Source organism: Pantherophis guttatus, chromosome 1 (assembly GCF_059756535.1).
Source record: "Pantherophis guttatus breed Tessera chromosome 1, ASM5975653v1, whole genome shotgun sequence".
NCBI classification, from domain to species: domain Eukaryota; kingdom Metazoa; phylum Chordata; class Lepidosauria; order Squamata; family Colubridae; genus Pantherophis; species Pantherophis guttatus.
The window spans coordinates 213,303,774-213,330,792 of NC_142063.1; the positions used below are offsets into that span (position 1 = coordinate 213,303,774).

General features: G+C 41.3%; 2 protein-coding genes and 1 long non-coding RNA gene across 4 annotated transcripts in view; 2 read left to right on the top strand and 1 right to left on the bottom strand.

Moving 5' to 3' along the window:
• The first annotated feature begins 517 nt into the window (after positions 1–517).
• CYS1 (cystin 1) lies at positions 518–13,447 on the top strand. The gene is given in 4 exon segments (XM_034432081.3): positions 518–4,545; positions 4,548–4,924; positions 10,204–10,250; positions 11,961–13,447. Coding segments are annotated over 4 exon segments (648 nt in total). The 5' UTR covers positions 518–4,418; the 3' UTR covers positions 12,058–13,447.
• Positions 13,448–13,827: 380 nt separating this feature from the next.
• KLF11 (KLF transcription factor 11) lies at positions 13,828–25,357 on the bottom strand. Of its 2 annotated transcripts, none has more exons than XM_034432079.3 (4): positions 24,722–25,357; positions 20,586–20,846; positions 18,960–19,953; positions 13,828–17,649 (listed from the first exon to the last, which is right to left on the bottom strand). In XM_034432079.3, the coding sequence occupies exons 1-4, from the start codon at positions 24,902–24,904 to the stop codon at positions 17,357–17,359; spliced, it is 1,731 nt and encodes a 576-aa protein (XP_034287970.2). In that variant the 5' UTR covers positions 24,905–25,357; the 3' UTR covers positions 13,828–17,356. The 2 variants fall into 2 exon arrangements, with proteins under 2 accessions (XP_034287970.2, XP_034287971.2); XM_034432080.3 differs by having other exon boundaries at positions 24,424–24,924.
• LOC148116765 (uncharacterized) overlaps positions 25,317–27,019 on the top strand; it is a 41,013-nt gene continuing 39,310 nt past the window's right edge. The window contains exon 1 of the long non-coding RNA XR_015731313.1: positions 25,317–25,390. This is a non-coding gene — a long non-coding RNA (uncharacterized LOC148116765). The remainder of the gene's footprint in view (positions 25,391–27,019) is intronic.

The following is a 27,019-nucleotide window of genomic DNA, read 5'->3' on the forward strand; positions in this document are numbered from 1 at the left end:
TAACTGTCATAGTGAATAATATTCATTCATATAATCTTCAGAATGCTTTGCTGTACTCTGATACTCTAAAGAACCAGTGTCGATGTAGTTTTATTTAGCTGCCTATTTATTGAATTTCTGATCCATCAAGTCTCCTTCAGTTGTGTTAAGCTATATCTGAAGCTCTCTCTCTCTCCCTCCCACCCTCCTCTTGGATCTAAAAGGAATACTCCCATTTTCAACAAGGAAAAGCATTAACAAGAAGCAAATGTGATACTTTTAATCATATAGCTTTCTACACTTTAGACAAAGTTGTTCCACATGCCATGCCTGTTTTTCTCTTTTTCTTGTTCGTTAACTTCGTTAAACAGCAATATACTTAAATACCTCTATTTGCTAATAAGGATTCAATATATGAATTGACTGGAATAACCACCAACATTTGCACCCCCACTAAAGACTGTTGAGGAATACAGTCTCCAGGGGAATAACTGCTATTTATTTTGAAGGACAGAAAACATGTCAATTTCCCATTTTTTGTTTTATTTTCTGATTTAAAGACAACCCAGGGTGTCTGTTGATTTTGGCTTTGCTAATAATTTGCAAGACAGTATATGAACTCTAATAAGAAAGAGATTAGTCATTCATTCCTGAATTTTGAGATTCTGGATCCAATCCAGAGAGAACAAGTTGCTGCTTTAACTTGGCACTGATGAAAAAGATGAAGCAGATTTTGCAGCCTTTCTGTAGCACACGCACACAAAAAAAGGCTGGAGTGTTTTGCTGCTAATGTCTGGGTAGTGTGCTATTCAGAGAAGAATGTATCGTACAAAGGGAATTACCCTCTGAATCCCTGAGATGCTTGAGCAATCACCATGAAACAAGTTTATTCTACCAGCCAAAAAATAAAATGTATTAAGATCAACAAGAAGGCCAAGATTCATAGCCTCAAGAACACATTTGCACATGATTAATGATGGGAAATGCATGAATGGAAACATGGAAATAAATATTTCCATGCAATTTTCATTGATCTGACTGATAACGTTTGGAGATTTTAATCAGCATTGTAGTTCATTCTCTTCTAATTGCAAACTAAGTAATTAATCTCAGTTCTACAGTTACTAGATGACAAGTTTGTACTGTTGCAATGAAAAAAGTAGTGGCTTTCCAGATTCTGCTGAACTAATAACAAAATATACATACCTGATAGATAAGATGCCAGCAAAAAACATTGGGTTTGTTATGGCATTATAATACAAATTTCACAAATTATATACTTTCATCATTTTACTTCATGACCTGACACAAGTAGCAATAGCACTTAGACATATACCGCTTCTTGGTGCTTTATAGCTCTCTAAGCGGTTTACAAAGTCAGGCATATATTGCCCCCAACAATCTGAGTCCTCATTTTATTGACCTCAGAAGGATGGTAGGCCGAGTCAACCTTCAGACGCTGTTCTGACCTAGGCTTCCTTAGAAATTAAGCAGCACAAACTTAGTCCCGGCAAACCTCTTATTTATACGACTGTAAATTACTTTCATTTACAGTCTGCAAGGCTTGATAAACAGTCTTTCAGAGGAAGGTTATCAACACCCACCTATCTCACGTGGAATGCTGCTGCGAGCTAATTTCCAGACACAGGGCAAGGCCAAACTTGGCATAGAGTCACAAACAGCATTTTCACATCTTGAATCGGCCAGATGAACTAATTGCTTCCTGCAAAAGCTCACGTCCTGTTCACTTCTCTTTTATGTCTTATGGGAGGGGCCAATTATCTCCAAGTCTTACTCCCAAGTCGACCCTGTTTTCTTAATTATTCCTGTCTCCTGGCAGCTCTGCGCATGCGCGCACTGGGAACAGGCTCATGCTGTTCTTCTGCCTCGCTAATGTCAGACTCCCGAGGCAGCAAAGAACTACCAGATGGCCTTGGCCGCCTCTCTACCTCTGACTCAGAGCCATTGTCCGAGCCTTCCCCAGACTCCAGGACTGGTCCACATTCCTCCCCAACCCCCTCGGTGTCCGAATCTGCTGCCAGTTCTGCTGGCGGACCACAACAGATGGTGAGAATCAAACTGCCGGCAGTCGGCAGAATTAGCCTGCAATACTGCATTCTAACCACTTTACCACCAGAGCTCAATTACATATTTTGTATCAATTGCACAACATGTCCTGATGCACGCATTATCACCACCCCACTTGCTGCATCGTTGACATAGCATCATCATAATCTTCATCGCTCTAGCTACTGTAAGCTTTTTGGAGAGCCATCAAATCTAGTAAACTACCGGTAGTAGTATATAGATTCTCCCCAACCCCAAGCCTTTGCAATCAATTATACTAACAGGGTTAGAAGGGACCTTGGAGGAGACCCTATACCATTCCAGATGGTTGTCCAACATGAGCTTGAAAGCTGCACACTGATTCAGTTATGTCTGGCACACCTAGCTATACATTGTCCAAGAATATCTAGATTTTAATACATTTAGTAACTGCCCTTTTATCCTAACTGGGCCATGCAGTGGTGACTGGAACGTAGCCATTTTGTCTCACCTGCTTATGGGACAAAATGGCAGCCACCAGTCAAACTGCTTAATTTTGCTGCCTTAACGAAGTCTGCACAGGGGTGCAAAAGCTTCTGCATGCTGCAGAAAGCTTTGTCAATACTGTGCAGACCTTGTTAAGGCAGCAAAACAAAGCAGTTTGTCCCACAGCTGCACAGAGGCAACCTAAATACAGCCGCCACTTCCAGACTCATGCCATGTGGCCACCCAAAGAGGCAATCCATTCCAGCACTCTGGAAGGCCTTGGAGGACTTCAAAAATAAGTGAGGAGGAGGGTGTTTGGCCTGGTGGGGTAGGAATTAGCCCTAAGGGGAACCCACTGGAAGTGGGAAAAGGCCTGTGGAGACCCCATGGGCAGGAAGCAGAACACGGGGTGTCTTCAGGAGTGGAGGAGACTTTGGGAGGGCCAGGGCAGGCGTGCCTAGGCTGTTCAAGGCCTCCAAGGGCCTCTCCCACCCGTAAGGCATCCCACACTCCGTTTTAATGACCCACAAGTGTCATTAACAATTAATGGGAAAAGCAGTGATGGGGAGTCATTAGGTGAGATACTTTACCTAATGGTTGTTGTGACATGGAAGGCTCCATTATGGTTGTATCTCGAGGACTACCTATATAAAGAAAGTCCATTTTATTGGGACCAAGACTATGCACTCTAGTCTCCCTTCTCAGATTTTCTAAGTACGAAGAAAAGAATGGAAAATGTACAGTTGCCAAACTCATTTCGGAGAAAAAAGATCTATTTTTAACCAACCAGGTTCTTAAAAACCAGAAAAACAGTGTTATTTCACAGCTGGTAAAAATCTGTCCAAATCCCCTTGGTGCTTCTGTTTTCCAGCTCTTTTTCCAACAGCAGTGCTTTTCCGATGCTAATCTAGCCTTTATTCTTTATTTTCTCCCCAGAAAAAAATCCTGCAATTTGACAAAGCTGTTCTGGAAATTCTCAACTATATTAAAAGTGAATAACAGTAAAACAAATAGAAATCCCAGAAGCAAATGTTAATCTTTGGCAACCAGAATGATCGTGCAATTATATATTCCTCAAACATACCTCCCCCTCCAGATCTATGGTTTTCTTTGCCTGTAATAACAATCTTCTCATGCTTAAAATGTATTTTCTTTTTGTTGTTCTTTGCTCCACATCTAAGCCCTGCCATTAAAATAAAAAAAAGCAAGAGGCAGTCAAGGGGAGAGAATTATTCACAGGCACATTTATTCCAAAGAATGCTCTATTGACTGTAAATTGAGACACGTACAATGGCTAGCTATCATTGTGCAATTCACTTTGACAAATGTGGTTAAGCTAATGAACAACTTTTAAAAACACAAACTAGCTGGATTCCTGAGCTGTTAACTAAAAGAAAACATTTTCGGAACTCTTGAGATATACCCTCAGTATCCCGTCACCAAATTGCGAATCGATTCATTTTTAAAACTTCCCACAGTATTTATTGCAAAAGCCCATTTATTTTGAATCATTTAGATACCCCTTTTGTTACTGCTTTTTTATTATTATTATTATTATTACTATCTATAGCTAAATTAAGGCCAAGTATAGGGCCGAAGTACAGTGTTTTGGCATTCCCTTCCCTTTTGGAAATCTAGCCTCATTCCGAGGTTACACCCATGCAGAGTTGTCCAAAACCAAATGTTTGAGATTTAAAAAAAAAAACAAAACAAACCGAGAGGGAATAAGAAAATTAAATAAACTTAAAAAATACGTTTTCTCTCCCTTTTAGCACTTTGCGGTGGGGAGCGGATAACCGGCTGGAGATCTTGGGGTGGGCTTGGGGGAATCCGCAACGAACAGATTTAAACCCCAAGGAAAGTTCTTGGGACAAGCGGGGAAACAAGAAAAAAAGGAACGAGGGAGGATGGATCCCACCCTCTTGGGCCACCGCCCGCCAAGAAGCCGCAACAGTTGGCCTTTAGAATCAGAACCATCTGGAAAGCAATCGGGAGCAGCAAAGCGGCTTCGAGCAGCTGCAACCGCACGGGAAGCCAAAGCGCTATGGGCACCGGCAGCAGCAGGGAGGGCAAGGCGCGCAACTTCAGCCCGCCGCGCCACTGGCGGGGTCCCGGATCGGGCAGGGCCAGTCACGGCGCCCCCTCTCGGCAGGGCCTGGCGGACGACGGGGAGGAGGCGTACGCCAGGGCTGTGAGCCGGACTCCTCCGCTCGTCCCCTCGCTGCAGATCGAGCAGCCCGACTCGGACTCGGAGCTCCTGGACCAGGTGCTGGAGGAGTGCGAGGAAGACGGTCCAGGACTCCTGCCCACCGCCGCGCCCCGCCGGCCTCTGTGCCGCGGCTCCGGAGACTGCTACTCCCGCCCGGCAGAGGGCGGCGGCGAGGAGATCGGGGGGCAGCGGGAAGCGGCGGAGGTAAACGTGCCGGTCGAGCGGCGGGAAGGGACGGGGGTAAAATGTGTGCGGGAAAGAACAGGAGATGAAGATCTTCGGTTCTTCGCAAACGAGAGGTTGTGGCTTTCTTTTCCCGGCACTTCCAAGCGGAGGGATGCGTGTGAGTCTTTATAGATTGGGCTAATTGCAACACCCAGCATCTTTTTGCCTTGGCTAGGCTGCTGGAAAGTGTTGTGCAACATCTGGCAACCATCATTTGTACAGGTAATCCTTGACTAACGACCACAATTGAGCCCCACATTTCTGTTGTTAAGGGAGATATTGGTTGAGGGTGTTTTGCCCCGTTTTACGACCTTTCTTGCCACAGTTGTGAAGTGAACCACTGCAATTGATTAGTTAGTAACCCGGTTATTAAGTGACTCTGGCTTACCCGTTGACTTTGCTTGTCAGAAGGTGGCCAACGGGGATCACGTGACCTTGGGACGCAGCAAGGGTCATAAATATGAACCAATAGCCAAGTGTGGGAATTTTGATCACCTCATCATGGGGGTGTTGCAAAGGTCGTAACTGTGAAAAATGGTCATAAGTCACTTTTTTTCAGTGCAGTTGTAACTTTGAACGGTCACTAAATGAACTGTTGTAAGTTGAGGACTACCTGTACCATATAGCCAGCAAACTCACAACTGGTGTCGTTGAACTCTTAGCTAGCTTCCCCATATTTAATTAAAACAATATTCCTGAGGGGATACTCTACTCCTAGTCACTTAATGGGCCTGTCCAAATTGTTTTCTTGGCACCAATACCAAAATGGTTTGCTGTTACCTAGGTTATTTTAAAAAATATCTAGGATATTTTTCCAAGCCGCTAGCCACTTTTGTAGTAGTTTCTAACCAAATCTGACCCCACTTAAGTTTTTGAGATCAGCAGCTAAACCTGATAGTTCTTTGAGATATTTCAAACTTCAACTCTGCTACAGTATTCTTGAATATAGCCACACCATTTGAAGCTGATGGAAATTGAAATTTGCTAACACAGATTGAGGAAGACTAATCTAGCCACCCACTGAGATTTACTGTGAGCATAACATAGATGAAAGGAATGACCTGTGCTATGTTTAATTCCTCAAATAAAATAAAAATATAAATAAAACACAAAATCTGGTTGTTATATTATGTCCAAGCCTTTTGATCTAAAATAGTCTTGAAACACAGGAAGTGGCAAGCCAATTATCTGTGGCCACTATATTTTTTTTTAATTTGGGGAAACATCCATGAATGTAAATCATTGTAGATAAAATGTGTATTAAACTATTGAAATGGGCTACAAATAAAACAATTGCAAATTAGAAAGTCTGTGTGTGATGCAAAAAACATTTCTCATCTGAGACACAATTTGGCCCCAGATCGGCTCAAACTATTGCTCTGAGTTTCTTGTTTATTCCAATTCCAAGTTTGCTTGATTCTCAATTGGATCATCTCTCAGATGAGGCTGTACTATTAAGCCAGGATTCCAAATATTGCTTGGAGCTACAGCTCCCAACTTCATACAGCTTTGCTTTAGGAAAGCAGCATCACTAGAACAGCATTAAGTTCATGGCACCTGTTGACTCAGATTAGTAGAAGCTTCATTCAGGAGTGAAAGTTTCCATCCACAGAATAGGGATTTTGTAGTAGATTGCATAGTTCTCACTAATATGTTGTTGTGGGTTCTGAGTTGACAAGTTGGTACAATATAATGTTGGCAAAATCATAATTCCTTGTCTTCTGAAGGAGCTTCTGAATGGGTTGTAGGCAGGAAGGGAAATCATCTCTTGCTGATGGAAATTTCCATTGGATATTGAAGCTGTGAGACACTACAAGGATACCATGCAATAGCGGTGTATATTGTAAAGCATGAATTCTACCCTAAGTCCTGTACAGCTTAATTTACTGTCACTCATCTTGCATGCATAAGCAATTTTTGCTCCCTAGACCAGATCGAAATTGGTTCAAAAAGCTAATTATTTAATTAGAACAGTTTAACTCCTGGGACTTTCTTTATGTGTAACAAAGAAAGACTCATTCAAGCCAAGCTAGACTCTTGGGAACTACATGACTATATCTATGTTGTTCTCATGGCAACAATATGGAAGTAATTTAATATCCTGCATATCTACAGTTATTCATATTTGTCATTTGGGAACATTTGGTGTCCTGAAAGCAAAAGGAGAAAAGAACCTAGTCAGTTAGAAACAATTCTGACTCATCACTGAGAGCTTATTAACTATTTATAAATCTGTGTTTGCCTTTGGGATGTAATTAATGCAAAAATGCCATGCTTTTTTAGGGGAGATATTCCTGTGTCAAAGGACTTCTTTGAGGCCTTTATTAATCAACCAAATGGTGAAAATGACATTTGGATTTAGAAAACCAAACTAATATGCTTAATTTAGTTCCAGATTTTTGTTGGTGGGATGAATCTTTGTTTTCTTTTAGCAAAGTCTTTATAAAGCAGTGCCCTCTTGTGGCTGCCTTCTTAATCAGTACTTGGTCCCATACGTATTACAAAAATCTGAATTTCTTGTATGAACCTGATACTGTACTCCAGGAATGGTTTCCTTAAAATTTCTGGGGTAGGGGAAACGCAAGCAATGCCTCAGTGTTACTAGGAGGCTACATTCCTACTGCAGGATATATTTAAAGTCCTATATACAAAGTTGGCTAAAACTGAGTATTGTTACATAGGGGCCTATCCTATGCCTCTGTCAATCGTTCCAATTCCTTGCCTTGTATTTGCAAATGGACCAGTTTTCACAGCTCTGTTAGTTGGTTCTTCCTACCTACTCACCCAGCCAGCTCTTTGCACATCACCATCCAGCAGGATAACTATTCTGCTGGCAGTAACGTTACCTAGTTTGGGTAATGAAACATCTGCAAGAAAACAAGCTCAGAGAGCACCAAGGACCCCTCATGTCAACCCTGAGGTACAAATATTAATATCTATTCTCATATCGGGTGTAATTTGGTCCAAAGAGTAGGTCAGATTCCAAGGATGAACCTTTCTCTTGGCTTCTCTGTACTGATTCCTTGGTTCTTCCTTCTACTCACCATTTGAACACTTGATGGGCTAAAGGAGGATGAAAGGAAGACATAAGGAGATGGCACCCAATCATTAATCTGTGTGTGTAGCCATTTTTTAAAATGTAAATGAATTAAATATAATTTGACCTGGCTTTTAAAGTAACTGACCGACTCCAAAACAGATTCCAGGTCAGACAGATATAATTAAACATGCTTAGGGACATCCTATGGCAGAAATAGCCTGTGAACCAGAGTCTGGTATTTACGTTATGTGCTGAAGATAACTTTAGGCCAACTTGACTTCTGGATTGCTAAGTATCTAAAATTGGCCACTGCTAGCCTCATCTATTGCAGCACTAGGGAAAGTGATTATTCTGAGAAGCAGATCTTCTCTTTTCTACGGACTTCTGTTTTTTGTTTTTTTTTCCGGCTGAAAACCAAGAAAGATGACCCCCCCCCCAGGAAAAGATCCTGTGACTCAATCCCAAGGGGTGGGTGGGTGGTGGTGGATACCAGTTAGTGATCAGAGGGAAGGAGGTGAGCCTGTAGTTTGAAACTCCTGAGCTGTGCTCTAGTTACATGCATACATTGTCTCCATGGTAATAATAGTAGGTGACAATATGCTATAGATTTTATGCACCTTGGAGGAGTAGAACCACATTGATTGAGGGAGGAGAAAAATTTCTAATGTAAGGCACAAAGGGATTTACAAGTAGTCCTTAACTTACGATTGTTTAACACTAGTGAGAACTTATGGTGGTACTGAAAAAAGTGACCTGCAAATCATCCTCATGATCACATGATTGTGATTCGGCAACTACCTCACATTTTTGATGGTTGCAGCATCCTGCAGTCAGCTGATCATAATTTGTGACTTTCTCAGTCAGTTTTTGACAAGCAAAGTCAGTGGGGAAGTTGGCAGAGAAGGTCTCAAATCTCAGTCACATAATGTCTTATTTAACAGCCATAGCAAAAAGGTCATAAAATTAAGTGTGGTAATAAATTGCCACTTAACAATGAATTTCCCTGTCCCAATTGTTGTCATAATTCAAGGACTACTTTTTATTATGTACTGGACATGAGAATAGGAGATTGCTTGCGTACTAAGGTGCCACTTTAAATTCCAGGTGAACAAATAGACTGTGCACATGGCAATATGGGCTGAAATGTAGCTCTATATACCAGCAGAAAATAGGACATTTTCTAAGAAAGCAGTGACACAGACCACATGGAGTTTATTTTGTTATTCAGCTTTTCCATTTATGTGTTAGAATTGTTACTTGTTTAATAACAGGTTCTGTACTTTCAAGATTTTCAAATACAGATAGTAGAGATCTTCCTGGCGTACAGGAAAGAGGAGAAACTGAATGATTGACTGGACTTAAAGAGATGTTACACAGTTCAGTTCAGGGTGCCCAAAATCCAGTCCTAAGATTTGATTGTTGTTGTTAGTTGCGAAGTCGTGTCCGATCCATCGTGACCCCATGGACAATGTTCCTCCAGGCTTTCCTGTCCTCTGCCATCTTCTGGAGTCCATTTAACCTCACGCCTACTACTTCCATCCAGCCACCTCATTCTCTGTCGTCCTGTTCTTCTTTTGCCCTCAGTCTTTCCCAGCATTAGGTTCTTCTCCAGTGAGTCCTTCCTTCTCATTAAGTGATCAGAGTATTTGAGTTTAAGATGTGGTACTCTCTCTCAAATATAGTTTAAAAGATGAGGTATTTTTCATTGTCCTTAAAGGCCCCTTGTCCACTTGCACAAGCATGTATTTACCTTGTTGTGGAAACTGGTAAGGAGAACAGAGATGGCATCTCTCTCTCAGACTCTTAGCATGAGTGCACACATGAATATGTGTATGTTGCCATCCTCCCATCATACTTACTCTCCTGCTAATATTTTCATAGGATTTTAGGATTTTTATTGGTAAGGTAATGATGCATGTTCTTCAACTCAACAGTATTCTTCTAGCTTATGTCTGTGTGAATCCCCTGCTCATTATCTTGTCTTAGAACTAGAAAAGATAAATATAATATCCATTGTATACAGTATACAGTCATCAACTTTTCTAAGCCCAACAATCAGAATGCTTACATAGGGGAATATCAGAGTTACTCATCTTCTTTGTCAAAAATTACTTTTGCTTTCAGAGATCTATATCATTATGAGATTTACTAGAAGGAGTAAATCTGTATTTCTTTGTCATAGGCTATCTAAGTGTTATTATGTTCATGTGTTTTTCAGGGTTTCTTAACAAGATCTACACCAGGGAGCAATAACTTTGCCAATCAGTAAGTTATCGTGAATCAAATAACCGGGAGTGGAGACAACATCAGTGTGCTCCTTTGCAGAAATGAAGAAGAGCTTTCATTCCTGTGCTTTCATCAGTTGCTCAACATGGTTCAGTAATAATTTTCTTCACATTTTTCTACCAGCATTTCTGTAGAAAATATTGTAGCAAGAAGTTTTTTTTCTTTCAATGGCAGCTTAACAAGATTAAATTGTTGCTTTTCTTATTATATCTCTCAGACCATCCATATGCTTATGGAAGAAAACTGATGGAGGGGCTGAATTTAATCACAACATTATTTTCTTAATTTAGATACAGAATGGTTGACAAAGATCACATGCATTGGCCATCCATTTGATTATAAATCTTTATTGCTATAGTTTAGATTTCATTTAGCATTCTTTTTCTTTTCATTCAAGAAGGAAACATTTTAAAATAGTTTCCTGAACATTATTGGTACATTTCTTCTTCCATTTATGGAGATTCTAATTATAATCAGTTTAAAGAAGGTTTTCCAACGTACCATGACATTTCAATCTTTTTATTCTTCCAGAGTAATTATTCTGCTTTTGTCTTGGTCTTCTTACCAACTGGGTCCCTGTCTCCATCATGGTGTACATATCATTGCTGGCTGTAGTGCTTTGTGTACTAGGGAAGGGATGTGTAATAGATTCCGGAATAAAAACAAAGCTGTATTTTTTTTTTAAAAAAATGGATACTTATATAGGAAAGACTAAATTGAGCAATTTTTACAATGTGCCCCTCAACTTTCCAAGGATACTCCTTAGCTAGAAAAAGTCAGAGATTTTGACCTAGGCAAGTGATGGCAAACCTATGACATAAGTGTCAAATGTGACATGCCACAATGTTTCGGGTGATACTCCAGCATTCACCAACACCCGACAACTATTCCTAAAAGCATGCCCCATTCTCTCACAATTTTCTGAGCCAATGGAGGCGATGCACCAAAGGTATGTACTCTCACACAGTATCTAGATCTAGACTCTCCAGAAATAGTGCAAGAATAAGATATGCTTTTGCACTTTTGGAGGCTGCAAAGGGCATGGAAGAGAATTCTCCAAAGCCACTTCAAGAACATATAACCCAGGTAGGCCTCAGGCCTGTCAGTAGAAAGAGACTACTGCTTGAAGGTAAGCAGCATGCAGCAGATCCTGGGGAATGTTGGGCTATGGGGGTAATCACACTGTTGCCCAAGATTCACGTGCCTTGGGGAATGGCATGATGCAGCCTTTTTGAGTGGCAATGGTGCCGTTGGTCTACTTCAGACCCAATGTGGCCCTTCCATTGAATGTTACTGCTCAGAGTGGCCTAGATGGGGCAGGGGGGATATAGAAAATTGTTTTTCTTTTGTTCAGCGATACAAGCAGCAACATGTCAGCAAAGTCAAGTTAGGCATTTTCAGAATTTTTGACACAATTGAACCCAAAAGATTTGCCACCACTGCCCTAGAACTGGCACCCATTTCTCCTTTCATGGCCCCTTTCAAATCCTGTTGTTCTTCCATGTAATGAATTCCATTTAGTTTAAAATTAAATGATGTCAACCTGTTCAAAAACATTGTGAGAATTAGGTACACAAGCTAATTAAAGGAGAAATGGGAATATAACATGTTGCTAGCTAAATTAGGCCTCATTTTAACTTGTTTTATTATTTTTGGTCCTGATTATTGCTTTCTCCCATAAATCTGCAGGTTGCCTCTCAAGAAGCCAGAGAGACAGGCCAAGATATCCTATGACTGCTCTGAAGAGGAGCTGATGGCAACAATAGAGCAAGAATACTGTCGCTGAAGCCACTCACAGCTATACCAATATGACCATAAACAAATTTACCTAGGGGCTAGGTTATAAAACTAGTGTTTCTGAGAAAAAGTCTACTAGCATGGCATGCAGAAAGACAACTCAGAACCCTGACCAGAGTGATACAACTACAGGAAACTGTCTTATCTGAACATTTTCTATGGAGCCAAATGAGAATCTGTTCTTTATGGGAAAAGAAAAAAATTATACACAAATGTTCATCTTCACCTAAAGCTTGAGGTGTGAAGTAGTGAAAGAGCAATCATTTGTCCACATTTTAATGAAACTAAAGTAAACTTTGGGTGGTCTTACTGCATAGGGTCTTACTGCGGAATATTAATAATAATAGTAATAATACTACCAATAAATCTGTAAGACCTTAATTACTCCTGCACCCGAAGTTTTGGGTCACATGGCCCATCTTTACAATACTGGTTAATGCCACAGTGCCTAAATAGAAGTATCCTTGAGAAAATCTCAGGATGGCAATAATTATTTTGCCTGAGATTACTCCTGTGTGATCACTTTAGATTAGTGGCCAACAAACTCTGCTGGTCACTTGCAGAGAATCGCATAGGCTGAAGTACCTCTTACAGATAATATGTGACAAAAATGTTCCTTCTAAATCACATTCCTATCAGATGTCTGCATGCAAAATGGAAGCATGAAGTTAACAAAAAGGTTCTGTTCCTAAAGATGTTAGTGGTGCAGTGTGCTTTGTGTATCTTAGTAGATGCAATGAGCACCAGAGGGGCTGATGTGCTGTAGTCACTTTGCCTAGTTATCTCTCTGTGAATCTCATCTCAGACTCAATGATTTGGAAGGGCCATTTAAGATCTCTAGCTCAATTCTCTGCTTAGTGTAAAATAATAGCAAATAGCTATCTAATCTGTTTGATTGGAAGAAGCTCACCACCTCTCTGTCCAAAGGTACAATGCAAAATTGACTATTGTACTTGCATCATTCGAGGAGTTGCTGACATGCAATGTGCTTGCTCACACATGCTCCAAAGCACCTTTGTTTCCTTGGAATCAAACACAAATATTCTGTTTCCCCTTTTTAGACTTTTAATTATATTTTTAACATTATTCTCTTGATTTCTTTTTGTTTCCGCATCGGTCTTATGAAGGTATATCTACCCTTTGGAGGAAAAAGAAGAAATCTGTCAACATTCATGCTGGCAGGATTCTGAAACATTTCAGCAAGATCAGAATATAAATGTTGGAAATATTAGCATATACTTTAAATGGTTCCTGCTCATGTATTGCTGATGGACTGAGTTAATACTCAGATAATATAATAAGACTTTAACAGTGGAGAGTAGTTATGTTGTTTCAGGTTTGTAAAATGTACTATGTAGCTTTCATGTTCAAATATAAGAAAAAATGTCTATTAATACAATAGTATTATTATTATACAATTATTTATATAATGGTATCTTTCCAGGAAGTTCAATCTGTTAGGGTTGTTGTGCTGTGGATTCCATTGATTAAAAAATATCATCTTTCAGAATACTGGAAGTGAAGCTTCTTTGTAGTAATGCCTGTCCTCTGGAACCATCATATTTATAACCCATCTCTGACTCGGGGAAATATCTGGAGATTCCTATGTTCGAGGGGACATTGAATTGTAACCTAAATGCTATACTTTAGCCAAGTGTTAACATTAGCAATGGATACTATTAACTCTCCTATTCCTTTACGGTGCTGTTTCACATTAAGAAGATTATCCACACAAGGGAAGAGAAAATACAACCAAAACTTTATGTAAATATCCACTTTACTAGAAGAGGAATTACAACACAGCCCTTGAAGAAATACAAGAGTATTTGTATGTATATTCACACAAATAACAAGGATTTCACCATAAATGCTGAACAGAAAGTAACAAATAAGGTTTATTCATATAAAATATTAGGCACAAAATTTTACTACATTGAACGATAGTTCCCATAATCCCTAGTCAAATAGCCAATAATTAGGTCATAAAATTGTCCAGAAAGGGAAAAGCGGACTCTGTGTATTGTAGAAAAGGGAAAAGGGTAGTTTCAAATTAATCAAACTTGCGGTCTGATTATATGAACTGAATTTATGCCACTAACATGTCTATTCTTACAAGCTATAAAAATTAATGAGGATATTCTTTTTCTTCTGTTAATGAAAAATTAAGAATAAATTGGGAGAAAACAACTATGTGATCTGCAGGTTTATCAATTTGCTTCAATAACTCAAAATATGGCAAGTAGTATGAGCGTAAGAGAAAAAAACATACACACACATGCATGTCCATAATATGTATATGTGTATATATATATATATATATACACACACACACACACACACACCCCCAAACACACGCATACACATATATATACACACAAACATTGAGGTGCAGTTTTTTATAATATTCCTCTACTTAGATCTAGTGACCAATCAAATGCAGCCCAGTCACTGACCCATCATTGCCAGCCAGCTTTCTGTTCTAGCATTTACAGTAACTAGTTCAAATTGCAATAATGCAAAAGCTTTCAAGCACCAGGCAAACTATCATATATGGCTGAGGACTACATATGCATGACAACCTGGTTTAATCTCATTTCAAAGGAAGCCTACTTACACTTGATTTGGGAGTGCAAGCCAAAATGAAATGTTCCCATCAACTGAAAATAAGTCATCTATCCAAGAGCTACTATGTTCTAAGAGAAAGAAATGCCTGATCCATACGGTTTGCTTCATGAACACTAATCCCTTCAAATTCAGATAGTTAAATACTTAGAATGGGCATCATTAAAATGACGGTCCAGCAGATTTTCAAAACATGTTAATTTTGCCTAAATTCACCCTCTCCTTCTCTGCCATAATGGAAGATGTCATGCTGTTTTTAACATGAATTGCTCCCTGGGATGAAGTGAAAGGAAAACCATAACCTCCCGATTGTCTCAGGCTGTTGCAAAATAAAGCTAATAAAACAACTGACCAAACATTAATATTACTTAAGTGTTATTTTGGAACATATAGCAAATGTAGTTTTCAAACACTCATTCCAGCAAATTCGTATCATCCACAGAAATATCTCAGATAGCTTCAGAATAAATAAAAATATTGCAAGCTTGTCTTAACAAAAATAACCAATGTATATTGCAATTGTAAAAGATCTATTTAGTTTAAGATACTAATGATATGTCAGATATACTCCATACATATACACCATGCTTTCATATACTCATTAAAAACAATTTTCTCAGCTTGAGATGCAGTATTTGGCATGTCATCATAGATGATATCTCATGACAAATAAGTCTTCCCACAGGACCCTCCAAAAGACAAGTAACAATTATCTATTACTTCAGTTACTCATTCAGTTAATACAGTGCTGTAGAACAAAACACAAGAAGAAAAGAAAAATTAAAGCATTTTTGCTCCAAGGTTAAGAATTTTTAAGGCAGCTTTAAAATACAGGATTATCACTTTCAGGTAAGTCTTTGACATAAACCTACAAGTGACACCCATTCCCCCTTATTTTAAAAGCATTAAGTACTGCAACTCAAGAGACTTTAGTGCAAGACATGCAGCTGAATTCTCCCAGTGTCTTTCCCACACTCAGAATAGCATCTTTCAGTGAGACAAATTACCCCATGAATCCTGACCTTGGCCTGGATTCTCCAGAATAGATTTTGGGGAGTGTCAGGGGGTAGAGAAGAAGGGAAAGTTCCATTGCACAAGTTCCAATATTGGATTTGATCAAGAAATCCTTCTGCCTGAATTCTGCAAATCAAACAGCCTCATTTGCTCTGCTGACCTTCCTTGAAAGGCTTAGGTGAAAATTCTTGATCAATCAACAGTGAGGTGGTGAGAAGTTTTAGTTGTTTGTTTAGATCAGAGGTGGGGAACTATGGCCCATGATTTGTGGACTTCAACCCGCTGGCTCAGGAATTCTGGGAGTCCACAAGTCATAAAAGGGCCATCGTTCCCAATTCCTGGTTTAGATGATTAAAAAAACTAGTGCAAGCAGGAGTACATTTTTAACTTTGGCCTTCCTGCTTTTATGTACGGCTACACCAAGGGCATAATCCAAACTAAGTTATGTGGCTAGTACTTATTAAATTTAAAAAGGTAGATTTAAGGATGCACTTAACTCCTTTTATGGAAATGCAAGTTTCTGACTGAATTATATTGTTGATGAGATGCAGCCCACAATTCTGTTAAGTTAGCCATACTAAAAGAAAGACTACTTCTCAATTACAATAATTAAAGTATTAACAATTATAATGAAGAAGTAGGTATTATCACAAGTCACTGTTTCCTTCATAGTATGTCCAAACTTTTAATAGCCACTATCATTGTGTTTATGCTATTCAAGACATTCATTGTGATGTAGCAGGTGTCCTGAAATTTTGTATTAAGTATCTGCTTTTGTTGTGAGTTGATTCACATATTAAACCCATATTTAAACAGCTGATATCCATGGCCACAGTTCTGTTCGCATGCCAACAAGTTTTGCTAACACATACATGGAACAGCAAACCTTGGGCAGTATAGAATAATGAACAGGGGGAAATTAACTCAGTGCCACTGAAAGCCAGGTCTTTTCAGCTTTGATGCACATGGTTGGTGTCACAACGAAGTGAATCCTGAGCTAGCTGAATAAGCCAACTTTAAATACAATCTCTAGGCATCAATCTCCAGATAGAGCGCTCCAAACGGTAACTGATATGGCAGGCAATCCTAAAGCAGATTGCCTCACGTATGAAATCGAAGTTCAGACCCAAGTTGATAATCAGTTTGGATTGTATTCACACCAAGGAGAACAGTTTCTGAGAGGTAGTTTCGATCTCCCATACCACTGCTTCAGAGGATAAATGCAGAATCAGGCTATAGCAGCTACATTTGTACAAAGTAGACAGAAAACTAATGTAAAACTGAAAACAACCAAGTCAGCCTGCTTCACTTTCTATTAATTATTCTTACTCAAGTAAAGATAAATTTTCAAAGAATAGTCCTTGCTAATATTCTATCCCACCCCACCCTTAAATATATTTTCTTTTTCTGAAGTGCTGGTGATTCTCCCAAAATCTTGGAAGAATGAAAAGGGAAAAAAGATAATGTAACATTAAGTAGGACAAACACTGAAGCAGGGAAAGAAGGTAGAAAAAGAGGAAGAGAAAAATACTTTCCCACCCTCCCCAACAGGAAAGCATAACTTGTAGAAATTAAGTTAAAAATCAGTAAAAGCAGTAATTTTGGGAACAATAAAGTTCATCAGAAAATGTGTGTTTTGGCCAGCTGGCCCACTACCCTGGCGATAACATTGGGAGGAGCATGCTCAGAGCATTCTCATTCCTTGGCTTCTCTAGAGCTGCAATCCGATTTAGTTTGCCAACTTCTGTTTGCCAGCTGGGCACCTTCTTGGTCATGTGACGACGTGCATGTTTTGTCAGGTGATCGCTACGCATAAAACGGCGGTCGCAGACTGGGCAGGCAAACTTCTTCTCCCCTGTGTGGGTTCTGCGATGCCGAGAAAGCTCATCAGAACGGGCAAATTTTTTATCGCAACCTTCCCAGCTACAAGTGAAAGGTTTTTCTCCTGGAATAGTGGAATGGAGAAGGAAAGACAATTCAAAAATAAATTTGTTGGATTCTCCAATGAAGTTATTAAGTATGTTCTATCAAGTAAACAAAAGAACAAACAGAAGTAACTGGACGCTTTTGCCCATACTGTAAAATCGATCACAATTTTGCTGCAGCTCTTACTGGGGAAAGAAAACCTTTTCTAGGAGTGTATTTTACAAATACTGATAAGATATAAGAAGTTCAATTCTCTTAGTATACAGGTAGTCCTTGATTTACAGCCATTCATTTAGTGACCAGTGAGATTTGTAACAGCACTGAAAAAAAGTGATTTATGACCGTTTTTCACACTTACGACCATTGCAGCATCCCCCTGGTCAAGTGATCAAAATTCGGACGCTTGGCAACTGGTATGTATTTATGATGGTTGCAGTGTCCCAGAGTCATGTGCTCACTTTTTGTGACCTTCTGACAACCATGATGCTAACTTAATAACTGCAGTGATACACTGCACCTGTGGCAAGGAAGGTCATAAAGTGGGGCAAAATTCACTTAAAACTGTCTCGCTTAGCAACAGAAATGTTGGGCTCAACTGTGGTCGTACATCAAGGACTACTTGTAATATTAACATATCATTAGTATCAATGGTAAGTAATAAGAGTTTATTTTGTGCTCTTATTGTAAAGATTAGAGTTACGCTAAGCATTTTGTTACAAAATGTTCTACACAACTCCAAAGGCCACTCCAAACATTCTCAATGTGGTTTAATCTTGAAATGGGATCATTCTGAAGTCAATCGATTTTAGAATATTCCACCATGAAAAGGTTTTCAATTTTTTGGAATGTCAATGTGTTTTTTTTCCATTTACTTCTCCTACTGTAGTTAAGTGAAGGAATGGAATCTGTAAATACCCCCTCCCTTTCCTTCTATATATCATGTAAAGATTCAACTGCACTTTTTTGCATGCCTAAACGTTTTCCTTTGCCTCTAAATCACAGACACCTCACCTCACTAGAGCAAGGGTGTCAAACTGGTGGCCTGCAGGCCGGATGCATCAGTACAGGCCACGCCCACCCCAGCTGCCCGAATGGGAAAACTGTCATGATATGTCACATGATGGTATGACATTTCATGACAGTTTTCCCATTTGGGCAGCTGGGGTGGGCGTGGCCTGTACTGGTGCATCCGGCCCGCGGGCCGCCAGTTTGACACCCTTGCTCTACTGAGTCCCACACCACTATAATCTCAATGTTCATTTTTGATGCTTGACAAGCATCATCAGCGAGATTATAAAATACATCACATTCCTTCAGTTCTATACATACCAGTATGAGTACGCAGATGGGCTTTGAGGTGAGAGCTTTTGAAATACGTTTTCCTGCAGCCAGGAAAGTTGCAAACATAATTCCTCCTCCGAGAAAAGTCTATCAAAGGCGTACTGCTTTGGCCAGAGGCAATAAAAACTGGAGCAGGGGCCAGAGGCAATAACTTGGTGTTCCCCACAGACATCACAGTTTGTTGGCACGGGGGTGCCTGGGCAACAGCTGCCTGTGGAAGAACCAACATAACAGTCCCCTGAGGCATAGAAGGTCCCATCAGGACAGGCTGAGAAACTGGAGCCGTGTGGGGTAAGATGGATTTGACGGTTCCTGCAGTCTGAGCAGAAGGTTTTAATAGAGCAGGAACCATACCTCTTGGTCCATCCAAGGGGATCATTTGACAGATCACCTGTGGATTTGAGAGAGGGGAGGGTAGAAGGGAGCTGGTCTTTTGCTGCATATCATGCTCACAATTCTTTGGGTAAAGAGACTGCTGCAAAGCAAGCCTTGGAATTTCACATCCTTTATTGGCAGTTCTAGAGCAACCTGAGATGTGCGAGGAAGATTTGTGTGCAAGTAAAGTGTCACAAGTCAAGTTCTCTGCAATACTGCAATCCCGGGAAGCTCTGGAATGTTGCTGGCCTTGGGCCTCCTGCCAGTCTGCAGGCCCACTGTAGCCCGATGAAACTTCTGGTTTCACTTGCACACCCGGAATGCGGGAGTAACCAGAACTGTTGCCTGTGTGACGGATCACACTAGTTGCCATGGCTCTGCAAAGCGGAGGAACAGGTTGCTCAGTCCTTGCTGGCATCTGGCTGGATTGCTTCTCCATGTTCAAAACAGATGGCTGGGTGGCAGTAAGAGTACAACCTGGGGGAGTGACTACGCTGGCAGGTACGTTTGCCTTGATTGCCCTAGGTTTTGAGTAAGTAGTTTGGGAGGAGGGCAGTGATGCTGTAGAAGGCTCAACAAAATCAGGACTGTATGGTGGGGTCATGCACTACATTAAAAAGGAAAAAGAAGGAAATCAGCACACACAGATCAACATGACTAACCATAGTTATGGCCATAACTAGTTATGTTTATAATTCATACTCTCTCAGACCTCAAGATACTGTTTCTTTTATTCAAACTATAATATGAAAGGATGTTTACCCCAATTTTGTATTTTCATTTCATTCTACACTGTCCTATAATTATATGTTCCAACATTCGTCCTTCCAAAATCACAATCTTATGGTGCTTAGAAAGCAATATCCTCAGATAACTCCTGTGTCTTGCTGGGGTTCAGTGGAACAATCCCATCCATCTCCTTCAGAAAACCATGCAACTACTACTTGATTCAGATTTCCCCATGTCTTAGCTGTAAATTGGACAATGATTTGTCTTAAATTAAGTTAACAGGGAATCATAGAAAAACATGGGATGTAATAAACCAAAACAATTAGCACCAGATTGTTTCAACTGCATTTGCAAAAATGGTATGTATAATATGTAAAAAAAATCTGATACCCATTATTAAAAAAAAAATCATCACCCCTCAAATTCAATAAAGCACTAAGGAAATTAATTGGGGAAAGCCAATTCATGCATATTCAATTTCTTTCACACAGTTTTCTTCTTTTTCCTTACCAGTGTGGATAAAAAGTTATAATCCTTGGACATCTCAGATGTAGGTTCATGCTGCACTACAAAATCCCCAGAATCTGAGACAGGCGTTAAAGGTCTTATTTTTAATAGGTCGCCTTTCTGTGATCTTTGACCCCAGGAGCTCATACAAACAAGGGTCTCAACTGCTTCTATGTCATTCCGTTCCAAGGTGCTACAAGTAGATCTTTCACTGTCGTGACGCCTCCGTTCACGGATGGATTCGTAGATGTCCACAATATCAACCTTGAGATGAGATGAATCGCCATATTTTAATCATTCAGAAGAAAATTGAATACATTTTCACTGTTTGCTTAAACATTCATCCCATGATTCAACATCCTGACCAATCTCTTTGGAAATCTGGTTGCCAATACTGGTTCTTAAGACCTCCTACCCATTAGGCTACGAGGGCTAATTAATTAACTCTGTATAATGCAACAATCTCTCACAAATAAAACAGGCTTGTGTCAACCATAACTAGTTATGGTTGAGCCTGGATAGCTCAACAGACAGAGCTCTGTAATTTAAGACCAGCTGTCTGCAATTAAAGTAAGATCAAATCCCGCCAGGCTCAAGGTTGACTCAGCCTTCCATCCTTTCTAAGGTAGGTAAATTGAGGACCCAGTTTGTGGGGGCAATAAGCTGACTTTGTATAAATATACAAAAGTATGAAGGCTATTGCTTAACGCATTGTAAACTGCCCTGAGTCTCTGGAGAAGGGTGGCATATAAATCAAATTTAAAAAAAAAAAAAAACCTTAGCGGCTTTCCTGCATTTTTATTATTGCTATTTCTAAATACTCATTTCCTAGAGAACCTTTAGTCTAAAAACCTGCACATTAAGTCCCTGTCATTTTTATCACAGGATCACAAAATACAGAATAAGCCTAAACCAGTAGGCTTTTGAGCACTTGACTTTTATCTGTACTAAAATATCTACAACGTCTAGTCCCAGGGCCGCAGCCTTCAAAACATCCCTCATAATCCACCAAAACCTGTAGCCACACTGTGATGTTGAATAAAAGGGAAAATTTCTATAATAGAGGGAACAATAATATTAAATGCACTTAATTAAATCACTTTTTTGTCTGAATCCCTATCCTTTTTTAATTTAAGAATATAATACCTAGCCCTTGGTCCAAAACATATTAGGCAACCTGGTTCTATAGAAACATTTTCCTTTAATAGGCTATGATCAAATGTGATTAGCTAAATGCTACCTTTGTAGCTAAAAAGACTATAGTTATTAACTGCACTGAAGATACCCCCTAGACTGAATCTTAGTTTTAAAAAAATTAATCATCCAGTTGGTAATAAGACTCATAAGAATATCTAGAACAGATAATCTTTTAATGCCCCATTAAACTATCTACAGGTATCATACAGACACCTGAGTAAATACTGAAGTATACAGACTATCTCTTAATAGCCAGCTGTATGTAAGTAAATCCAGGTGTAACCAAATAGGCTTCGATGTATATACAGTGAAAAAGTTGCCAATCACAGTACTTAAGTTCACACAAATAGGTACATGTGGGCACCAAATAGAGTAGTAGATTCTTGATTCATAATATGTGAAGCCAAAAATATCTTTTACTCAGTGAAATCTATATGGAATTTGCAATTAACTTAAATTGTAATCTCCAAGTCTATAAATGAAGTTAAAATTTGGGAGTGAAAGAAGATTAGAAGTAAACTTGATACTCAATTACAGTTTGATGCTATTATTTAATGTTAAATTCATGACAATGATCCAAAATGAATCTATACATCATCTAACTATTAACAGATTTAACATGAAGTAGAAGTTACCATAATATTAAGCAATATAAATAATAAACATTAAGGGGACCTTATTTTTAGTTATCAAAATATTTCCCAAGATGATACTACTGGAGAAAACAAACACTGAGAAGAAGGCTTTTTATATCCTCTTGAACATTTTGAATTGTAAAATAGATTCATAACTTGAGAGAGAGAAAGGAAGGAAGAGAGGAAAAAAAAGGAAAAAGCAAGCTGGGGCCTCATTTCCATACAGAAATGCAAGAGCGGAACTGCAACAGCCTCTTAGTGCGTCCTCAGATCACCTCCTTTCACCCAGACACTGCAGTGGCAAACAAGACACACAATGCAAGAAGCCGCTGAAAATTACAGCCGCACAAATATCGGAAATTCTGCTTCACTGTACTCAGCAGCAAGCAAGCATTCTTACGTAACTGTTATGATATATTTTTTAATATTTATTCCCCTTTTCCCATGTTATTTATATGCCCGCTTCTTTACTCTGCTTTAAGGAAAAAGGAGAATGGAGAGGGCGACTGACATGAAGATTAGTCAAAACTGCAAGGCCAGAAAGAGGTGAAGCACCTCCTCCTAACGGAGGTGGGAGGATTACTTCCCACCTCCATAGGATCCAGAGTAATCAAATATAGTTCAAGGTTTGGGGGTGGGGGTGGAAAGGAAGGAGTGGGGAGACGTCATGCATCAAAATAGCCATGTGAGCAAAATGGGTGGTGGTCCCTGACTGAGTCAGTCCTGGGAAGCCCTCTTAAGGCACAGTAGCTCTGCCCTCAAATCAGACAGGGCAGAGAATCCTGACAAGAGCCAAGACACTTTATCTTGGGAGGCATTCACAACAAAGCTCGATGGGGGGGGGAGAGGGAAACAGTGAGGAAAAGAGGGGGGGAGAGTGAGTGAGAAGGAGTGAGAGAAAAAAAGAGAGGGAGGGGAGAAAAAGGGAAAGAGGGGAGAGAGAGAAAGAGAAAGGGAAGAGAGAGAAAGAGAAGAGAGGAACGGGAGAGTGAGAGGAAGAAAGAGAGAGGGAGGGAGGGGAGAGAAAGGGAAAGAGAGGGGGAGAAAGGAATAGGGGGAGAGAGATAAAGAGGAAGGGGGAAAGAGGAACGGAGAGAGTGAGAGAAAGAAAGAGGGAGGGAGGGGAGAGAAAGAGAAAGAGAGGGAGAGAGGAAGGGAGAGAGAGGGGGGAAGGGGAGAGGGAAGGGGGAGAGAGAGAAAGAGGAAGGGGGAGAGAGGAAGGTGAGAGAGAGGGAGAAAAAGAGAGAGGGAGGGGAGAGAAAGGGAAAGAGGGGGGAGAGAGGAATAGGGGGAGAGAGAGGGGGGAGAGAGAGAAAGAGGAAGGGGGAGAGAGGGAGGGAAAGAGAAAAGGAAGGAAGATAAGGATGCCCCTCCCAACCTACCAGCTGAAAGAAGAGCACTTACTGTAATCTCCAGGGCATGAAGTCATGCCATTAGCAAGCAACTGTGGATCACAGTCGGCTTAGATTACTCATGCTAAAGCACTTTATTCTGCCCAGATCAGCCATCTAGCCAGATCTATGCCCAGAGCGAAGCCTCAAAACCCCCCACCCCACCCCACCCCAGGGCCAATAAAAACTGCAGCCCTCGATCCACTCTCAGACTTGCTTCTAAAGCAAGCATGCCTAAGGAATCGGCCGCGAGAAAGAGAAGCATCCGCCGCATATCCCCCCCCCCCCCCAACCTTCGCTTAAATCGATAAGTCTTCCAAGCGGGGTTTACTTGAAGGAAGCGGCGTTCGGCATCCCGCCCGCCCGTCCCCCCCCCCTCCACCTACCTCCCCAGTTCATACACGTCACTCGGTCCAGATAAGTTGAACGAAAGCCCCCCCCCCACGCCCCAGCGCTGGAATTCCTAGAGAGCGAGCGCCAGGAAAGGGTGGGATCGGAAGGGTCGCCCCCAGGATCAGGTTAGAGGTCCCATCCGCGGGTGGAGGAAGAGGGCAAGGCTGCCTGAGCTGCGGGGCTGAAGGAGAGCGCGCTTAGGTGTCTCTCCAGCCCCTCACTCACCTCGGGGTCTCGATCGCCCCCGAATTGCATTTTGCAAAGAAAGCGTGGGGAGCCCGTTTGCTCCCAGCTCCCACCCGAGATGCATCATCAGCACCTTGGCCTCTGCTCCTCCGGGTATACCTCGCCGCTCCTTTGGAAAGCCACGCCGATCAGATCAGAATCCCAAAGAGGTGGGGGGAGAGAGAGAGGGCACGTCACACGCCGAGCCTCTTCAGCCCTGGAAGGTATTGAGCGAGGGAGATCCCGCTCTGCCTGCCGCGTCCCCGTCCCGCCCCGTGCAGCAACAAGTGGTACTCACCGAAGGGGCATCTCCCATCTCCTCGCTGCGAGGAGATGTGTGCATGGCGAGGGCTCCCGCAAGCAGCGGCTGTATGACAAAGCCAGCCGAAGCAATCGGCCAGAACCACCTCCCTCCCTCCCGCCCCTCCTTCCAGGGGAGGCGAGCAGCCAAAACAGAGGGAAGCACACCAAAACACTCCATCCAGCGAAGCAGCTGGGAAGGGGCGGAGGAGGAGGAGGAAAAAGAACGAAAGGGGACGGGAAGAAGGGCTCCGCCAATCGCGACACGAGCTGCCTCTTGGCCAGCCAATGGATTTCCTCGGGCGGCGTGATAGCCTCGTGCAGCTATGCTGATAGCAGGAAAGGACCCTCGTGGGCACGTTTGGCGGCGGCGGCGGCCAAGACGAGCCACCCTCTGGAAACTAGGGGAAAGGTCGGCGCGAGGAGAGAGAGAAAGAGAGAGAGAGAGGGAAGGCGGGGCCGGCAGCGGCGGGGAAGGGCGGGGCGGCCGTCTGTCAGCGAGCGGCGGCCAGCCAGGGAATGCCCGGGAGGGCGGGGGGGGAAGGAGAGGGGAGCGCTAGGGAGGGGGCGTGTCCGCGCGTAGAGACGCGGCTTGGGGGTGGGTTGACATCGCCGTTCCCGCCGCGCTCCAGCAGCAACGCGGGCTCCCTTCGAAGCCCCGCCCAGCGTGAGTAATGCTTCTTTGAGCTCGTGCGGCGCGCGAGGCGCTGTCCTCCCGGGTTTCTCTCTCTCTCTCTCTTTCTCTCTCTCTCTCTCGCCCCGCCCCGCTTTTGCCACATCTGGGTCGCAGCCACAAGGGGCCGTTACGGCCTCTTCGAAGCTGTGGCAGCCCTCCTCCTGGCCTCGAGTTGAAAACAAAAAGTTACAGACTGCCCTTTTTTCTTCAGGAAAATAGGAGGAGGCAGCATTTTATTTATAGATGGCTGCTCCGTAAGCAGCGAACGGCAACCCGCTTTGCAAGAAGTTGCTTTCCCGATTGCGAAAATGAAATATTTACATTCAGTGGGTTTCTTTATTTAAGGAGCCGGTGTTTTGCATTTTTAAAGACGTTTGCTCAGAAGTTAAATTCTACTAACCTTAATCAGATTGTTCCCAAAAGGGATTTTAGGAGTAGGCACATTGAATTCCATGGGATTGATGTATAGTAGACACTCAACCTGAGCCTGGATTAAATACCATAGGAACTCCAGAGTTGACATGGACCGTGTTTTAAATTACAGAAGCCAAAGTACTCTTTGCTGCTGCTAATCCTTGCTCTTGGACAGGGAGGCACTGGCACTTCTGTTCAAATGAAATACTTCCTGATGCAAAATAATGGGAGAAAAGGGAAAGAGTTTCTTATTCACTACTTTTCCCTGGATTCTGATCTCCGTATAAAGCCCAGTATATTTTTCTAGGAGTTAAGACTAACTGCTTTGATTTAGGACATGATTAAGGTTTATGAATTCATTGCCATTGAAGGTCTGAGAAGCAATTTGTTTGAAGGTGTCCTCCCTTTAAAAAGTTCATTGCCAAGCACTTGAGAGAGAACAAAACAGGCAAATGGGGTCATTAAAAAAACCTTACTGATTTTTCTTGCCTTATTCTATTTTGCAATTATTTTGCTCTGAAATGTACACCACTTCTCAGTTCAGGTCTGCACTGTTTAAAAAACAGTCCACCCACCTTCCATTTATGTTAAATTGTTTTCTTATAGTAGCACATTTGCAAGAATTTATGTTTTGAGCATAAGCAGTACAATAGGCAATTTGAGAAAATGGTGTTTAGGTTATTCTCTGATACAAATATTTTTCTTGCTTTTGAAATAGATATTATTGCAGCAGGACTTTGCGTTTAGATTGTTTAGACACTATCAGCATTCTTTTTAAAAACAATTCAGGGAACAAGTGTTGAATAGATTATTAATTGTAATAACCACTTTCCATTCTATAATTTTGAAATTGATTATTTTTATTTATTAAATTGGTATATTTTTGTACAAGAACTCAAAGTGGTTTGTAAAGTATTCACTCCTATTTTTCCCACCACAATCCTGTGAGATAGGTTGGGATGAGAGATGGTGACTAGCCCAAAATTACCCTGGGAGTTTCTGGAGTTGAACAGGGATTTAAACCTGCATCTCCCCCAATCCTAATCCAACAATTTAACCAAGGCTCCACTGACTATCTTAATGTATAAACAAATCTTGGAAAAATTGTAGACAAAACAGTGTTGCCAAGAAAATAAAGAAGACATAGTTTGGCTAATGAAAAGCTGTAGTCCAGAATTTACTGCCATAATGGAGCCTGCCTATTAC